Genomic DNA, 7107 nt, shown 5'->3' on the forward strand with positions numbered 1-7107 from the left:
TGTTTACGGCTCGACTGATTTGCGTTGTCATTTCGCAAATCGCTGGGTAAAGCCAAGGATTAGGTTAGTTAAAGCGGTTTAAGGTTCAAATCAACTGCTTTGTTGAAAATTTTTAACTAAAGTTGCTGATTTTGGATTTCTTTAATTTGAAATTGCAATGATTTTTTATAGTTTGATGATTAAGAAACATATTTGGGATATATAAGTCAGCTAAAATAGGTTTGATTGCCATTTATGCTCCCAGAGTTTCTTATTCTTTGGTTCTCATTATCAAATATAAAATGCTTATTTAAGTTTCAACATTACTAGTAAATTTAATTAAAACATTGGCTTGGCGTTTTAGTTATTAATACAAGTGTGCGATTCAATTAACTGATCAAGCTTCAAAGACGGCGAATGGACGTTAAAATTGAAAATTCTCAGAGGAACATATCTATAGTTTGTAGGCGCGACGCATCACAAGATCAAAATAGGCATCATTATCGATCGAGGCGCTGATCGTGGCATAGTAGTTAATAAATTCCTCCTTGGTCACGATTCCATCTGGATTCGGAGCACCCACTTCGAAGTTCTTAAGGAATCCCGTGAATATCTGAGCCTCTGTCATCTCACCACTCAAGTACTTTGGATGATCTCGGACAGAATAAACATTCTTCAAATCGGCAACAGTAATTTGACCATCGCCATTGACATCCATCTTGTCGAAGGCTTTTTCGATGATGCTGATACGTGAGTTATTCATAGGGGGCTGAAAGACATGAGTGATTTGTAATGATATTTCTAGATCTAAATTTCCATTTTAGTTACCCGCAACTTGACCAAAAATTCAGTCATATTTATGTTGCCACTGCCGTCTGTGTCGAAGCTGTGGGTTAGAGTAACATGTCAGATAATAACAAAATATTGTAAAATATTTCTTAAGTACTTAAACCAGTTGTATATAATATAATCTCAATCTCTAATTGCTTTCAAATTCTTTCAAAAAAAACAACCAACCTGGAGAACATTTCCTCGATTTCTGAATCACTCAGCTCCAGACCAATATCCGTGACTCCTTTTTTGAACTCCTCGGCGCTGAGTGTTTTGCTGCCATCGTCGTCCATCACCCGAAATGCTCTGCAAGATGAACAAAAAATCCAGATTATAAAAAGAAAATCGAAACGAGAACCGCAAAAATAATTCTCAATATGAATGGCAAAATGAAAATATATTCCTATTATTGCCACGGGACAAAGCGGGCTGGATAAGAATATGCCATTGATAGATACTCGGAAAAGTGGGGCGAGGCGAGGAAGAGGGGCTCATTCAGCTATGCATTCGATGCATTGAATTTTCCGGCTGGCAAACAAACAAATTGCATAAATACAAATGAAAATGCGCGCTCACGAGGACGAGGCCAATAGGCGCAGCCACCATCCGACCGACAAGCCAACAATCAAACAAACAAACAAATGCACACACCGTACATATGTTGCAGATGCGAGGATTTTGTACAAAATGTCTATATATTCAAAGCGGCAAAATTGTTAGCAGACAGCCGGGCGGGCAAAAACAGGTGGAGGCGATGGGTGGTTGTATGATAGGTGGGCGTTGGGCGGTACAGGTGGAAGAGCAGTTTTGCTTCTGTGCTCCCAGCTCAAATTGAAATAAAAACTAACAGTGGGCTGAGGTGAACACTGTGGGGATTGTGGAAAGGGGCCGTGGCAGGTCGCTGCACTGGGAGCAAAGGAGTATTTTGAAGGCCTTGAAACTGGCGCTAAAAACATTTCTTAAAATACTAAATTCACAACAAATAAAGTTTAGGTAACTAAAAAAGTTAAAAATAATCATTTAAAATTTAAGTTTCTTTGGCATATTTACTTAAGTCATATTATTATCAAATATTATATCTCAAATAATTAAGATGCTATAGTTTTCCCTGATTTTTCAGACTGTAGCTTTACTCGACAGCAACTACAGAAATCCAATTATGTTTGTTTGCATTCAGTCAGCGATTTTTGCCACTCCCCCTTCAGCTTCCTCCTGCCCATTCTTCCAGCGAGCGTCATAGTTATAGTTTTTTCTATTTCCCTTTTTTTTTCCTGCCCGGCCTGCACTTGCACACACACTTGAAAGCGCTTTCGAGAATGTTAGTTCAACATGCACTCGAACTCGTATTTACATGCGCCTAGCTGGGCCCGAACTTAACATCATCATCAGGAGCAGCAGCAGCAGCAGCAGCAGTAGCAGTTGCATCTGCATCTGCAGTAGCGGCAGCAGAAAAAGCCAGCAAAGTTTCAGTTTCATTTGCCATATTTTCCCTGCCGAGCCTCGGCCATCTTCACCTACCCTACTTTTGGCCATATGCTCCCGGTCTCGTCACTTGTCGGACCCTCAACGATTTCATCATTTTAATACCGCACCCCCTTAGAGGGGCTGTTCCGCTTCAGAAGAGGCTCATCTGCATCTCAGGTGAATAAGGGGGAATTCCTGCTCACATACCTTGGCCATATCTCACATTTTGGGTTTACCAAATAACTTGACCAAGTCTCCCATACTCTAGTCGTTGATGGACTTAGATCCGAGATTGTTAGTCTTGATTTATCCGTAGAAAGGCAAAGAGCTATTAATTAATAGTTTGTGAAACTGAATTCCAATAATAAACGATTGTAGGTAAATTAAACTGATTCTTAGTTTATTTTAACTCATTTATAAGAGTAATTGGATTTGTTTCGATATTTTGTAACTAAAAACCAATAGTCATGAATGTTACTTTAAGTAATTACTAATCAGAAATTTGATAATTTTGTTTGTATACCTTTAATTAAGATTCAGTTTAGAATACATAAATACAGACTACAGACGAGTTACGAAACCAACACTGACTAAATATTTGCAAAGCTAAAATACATTTCCAAGGAAGTTTATGTATTTAAAGGGAATTACTACTTCGTTTCAATCAAAAAGCCCACCAAAAAATATGTAGATAAGAAACAAATAGCAAACAATCCACCGCATAGGGCCTCTCTGGACCACACACAAACTGGAGCACCATTATGCAAACAGGCAGCCTCACCTAAGCCTAAGCCCCTGATTCTTTGCCTATTGGATCGTGGGTATTGAGGGGTATTGAGGATAAAGGGTGAAGGGTTCTCACCTGGACAGGCCCAAGATGCCGGTGGCACCGCGACTGAAGCACTGCAGGCGCAATTTGTAAATTGGATCCTTGTCCAATCCGTTGGCCAACTCGCGTTTGGCCAGATTCTTCAGGGCGGCCTCCTTGTTGTAGTCGTCCTCGCGTGGCATCTAAGGGAAATAAGTACAGACATATTTAGTATTAAGCACCATTAAAAGTTTAAATATTGCTGAGATTTGCTATAATTATTAAGAATGATGCTTATCATTCCCTCATTTGGTTTCGTGTGGATTTAATTAACATTTCCGTTCCCTTTGTTGTGCGCCTAAGCTCGCTTTTAAGCTGTCAATTGGCCTCGGGCGATTAATAAGAATTTGTTTGATATTTCATTTTTGAGTTTATGCTGCTACAATAATTGTCAGCTTGGCAAAATACTTTTCTGTCCGGGAAAATTCATTCGATAGACTTTGCGAGGTTGCCAGGCTGCGACAGCCATAGCCGTGGGCTATTACACCAGGAATTGATTTACTTTAGCTCAAAGGCGCCTAATTACACCAGAAGGTGGTGCTATACAAAGAAAGTCTCAAAGAAACCAACACCCCGCTTTGTAATTTGCCGAGTTGATTTACATTTTAAATGAATGTGGCCAAATATGACTTGTCTTGGGACTGACACACTTATGGCGCATTCAATTCACGCTTCAACGCATTGAAAGGCTTGCCGGCAATTCCCAATTTTAATTGTAAATCCAAGTCAAACAAAAACTAGTTAAATTAAAAGTTGAAGAGCTTCAAGACGATAAAATAACCATTTTGAGTAAATTTAAGTTTTGAATACGGCTAGGCAATGGAAATATACTTACACTGAAAGATTTTGTTTGGTAGAAAAATGTTTAAGAAATATAAAAAAATGTATTGCAAAAGAGTAGAAAAATTATAAAACTGAAGAGAATTGATTTGATATCTTATGAAAGAAAATATTGTAAGAAAATATTTATAGGCATAGTTCTAGTTTCTAAAATGTTTCAAAACCATATAAAAACTTATTTCTTGCCGTGTCGTTAAGCACGCCTACATTTGCCCACCTTTGAGCCCACATACGTTTGAATAGATTAGCTGAGCAGTGGGGTAAACTCTGACCAGGTGGCACTTGGCTCAATGAACCGTGCCGACTCGAGGTCCAACTAGTTTGATTAGCACTCAATTTGGCCGGCGAGGGTAAGTGTGTGCACTCACCTCAATATTTCACGCATCAATTGGCAATAATAATAGTTTTATCATCAACATACTCGTATATGAACGATGCACACACCGTTGCTTGTTTGTAAATACCCAAAAATTTAAGTTGTTAATTTAGCCAAACATTCTATTTAATATAATTCTATATATATCCGAGTTTTTGTTGATTTAAAATAACTAATTAGAAAGAATTTTTATAAAATTTGTTCTTCGATTTATAAACATCCTTGACCTGCAGTAGTTCTTTCCTCATTTCCTTTGATTTATTGGTTCATGTAGTCATTGCCAGTAATGAAGTAAACAAACCCTGAAGAGACAAATATTTGTCTTTCAAATCAATAACATTGATTCAGAAGGCAACGAAAATACAGAGTTTCAGGGAAAAACATTGAAGCCTTGACTGGGAGAAAGGCTGTCGAGGTCGTTGAAATTACATCGATTGATGTGATTTGAATACGGTCATGTCAGCCTGAATAAACAACCTCACAAAGCTTTTATTTCAACTCTGTTTTTTTTTTTTTGTATATTTATATAGTATAATTATACATCCGCCATGGGAGTCCCATTCCTGATGACCCCGTTAGATAGCCAGTTAGACAGTCACGACTAATGCGGCGTGAGTAATGAACGGTGCTCTAATTAGGTGCCCCAGGTGGCACTTTAGTGTCCTTAGATGCCACACGCCATTCGGTCATGGGGCACTGGGAAAAAGTTGGTATACAAATACGGGATATATATGAGGGGAAAATTATTGTTTGGAAAAATAAACAAATTTCGTTATAGCTAAATGAGGCAATTAATAAAATGGGAATATTGGAAAAATCGGTCTTCATCTGAAAATCGATGCCTATTTTAGTAGTAGTCCAAAAATAAATACAAAGGAAATAATCTCAGATAACTTAAATCCAAAACTATATTTAATATCAAAAGGTAACCAGCTGAAAATGCTTTCCCAAATGGACTTATAAAGTTCGTTTTTTAACGACTGTAAAACTGTGAAGCTTTCTTAAAAGGGGGCTTCTTGGATCTTGGCAACAAATGTTGCCGGGCAACAAATGCACCTTGAATGGCAAACTGCAGCATCCTTGCCGGAAGTCAAGGTCGTCCGTAGTATCGATTTCGCCCAGCCACTCTCCGCCCAACCAATATAATATAGCGTATACGCCACGTATGCAAAAAGTGAAATTCCAGCTAACGAGGAGAAGAGAAGAAAAAAAAACACACATAGAAAGCCGAAAGGAAGAGATGCTAACGAACTGCGATAGAACATGAAAAATAAATGATGGCTTTATTGAGGGTAAGGGTAAACAAAAAGACGATTTAACACGTCAGCAGGACTCTGAGTGCGACATGGATAATGGCGACACACACTGGATACTGGATACAGGGTACAGGGTACAGGGCACGGGATGCACGGGATACCGTAGACAACGCAGGACACAGCGACTGAAGACCTATAGCAAATAAAGCAAATAGGTCACGTTCAAAGACAACATCGATTAACCATAAATTGCGAGTTAAGCAAAAGGCAGCAAGGACAACGTTAAAAGCCAGCAGAAGGACACGGAACCTGGCTGAGTTTAAGAATGATTTGTGCGTGTCTCTTTATGACACGCAGCACCAGATTCTGAAACTGTTGCGGATATATACGAAATATATATAGAGATCTGATGACATGTCGCTTGTTTCGCTAACAAGCAAAGTATCGGCCACTGACAACGCCAGCTGTCGTTCCACAAAAAAAAAATAACAAAAAATATATATATTGAGATATATAAAGGGAAAAGAAGTGCCAGCTCGGCAAAAGGAGCGACATGTGTATGGGAAAACTTTCACCATAATTAACAGACATGTCGATTATTTCTTTGCCACACTTTTTACCTTTCCCGGCAGCTGCTGACACTCAGTGTCTATTATTATTTTATTCCAGTTTCAACAGTTTCAACTTTTCACAATGCACAATGTCCCAGGAATACGGAGTTTACCACGCACGTGTCGCGTGTGCGGAGCGTTGGCAACGAATGAGGAAAAGCCACCACCACCGGGGCAACCACTCACCCATTGCAGCTGTGGATAGTTTCCGAGCCCACACCCACACTTACCTCCCATTGCCATAAGCGGCGTCCTTACCCAACTAACAAAAAAGCACAGAAAAAAACCTAGATATTTATTTATCTTATCTTTTTATTTTGATATTTTATCAATTTATTTCATTTTTACTTATTTGCTAAGATAAATATGATAAAAGGGCATTGTTTTATTTCAACAGAAAAGCTAATCAAAATATCTTTTAGATTGAGTTTGTAATTTTTAGGGTTTACTTTTCTTTTAGAAGTAAACTTAGGTGTCAGAAGTTGACTTACATTATCGTCAACTGTCTCAGTTTATGCTAAATATTTTAAAGGCATATTAACTCAACTCCCATTACCTAAGCCAAGACTATAGTTTTATTCCCAGTGTACTATAAAGAAAGCTTGGCAACACAGTTAGTTTTGCTGCCAATCGCCAACGGATGCATAGATACATTTTAACGCGAGCTTTTGTGGCTTGTCGCAATTTGTTTAGGTACATTTTTTCAGATCCCCTTTTCCGTTTGTTATTGGGGTGCTCACCTTTTATTTTTTATTTTTGTTTTTGAAAGGGGGTGTAAGAGTGGCACATTTTTATGACGCGACACGGCATTATCATTACCGCTTTTTGTGGTGTCGCAGTGCATAAAATTTATGCTCGCATATCATGCTTCCGTTATTGCAA

At 38.6% G+C, this 7107-nt stretch overlaps 1 protein-coding gene across 2 annotated transcripts; it reads right to left on the bottom strand.

The window, feature by feature from the left end:
* Positions 1–291: 291 nt before the first annotated feature.
* LOC108116825 (calcyphosin-like protein) lies at positions 292–6361 on the bottom strand. Of its 2 annotated transcripts, none has more exons than XM_041818917.1 (5): positions 6235–6361; positions 3137–3285; positions 997–1116; positions 808–865; positions 292–748 (listed from the first exon to the last, which is right to left on the bottom strand). In XM_041818917.1, the coding sequence occupies exons 2-5, from the start codon at positions 3283–3285 to the stop codon at positions 434–436; spliced, it is 642 nt and encodes a 213-aa protein (XP_041674851.1). In that variant the 5' UTR covers positions 6235–6361; the 3' UTR covers positions 292–433. The 2 variants fall into 2 exon arrangements, with proteins under 2 accessions (XP_041674851.1, XP_041674852.1); XM_041818918.1 differs by lacking the exon at positions 6235–6361 and adding an exon at positions 3645–3675.
* Positions 6362–7107: the final 746 nt, after the last annotated feature.

The sequence above is a fragment of the Drosophila eugracilis genome, unplaced genomic scaffold, assembly GCF_018153835.1.
Source record: "Drosophila eugracilis isolate 14026-0451.02 unplaced genomic scaffold, ASM1815383v1 contig_415, whole genome shotgun sequence".
NCBI classification, from domain to species: Eukaryota; Metazoa; Arthropoda; class Insecta; order Diptera; family Drosophilidae; genus Drosophila; species Drosophila eugracilis.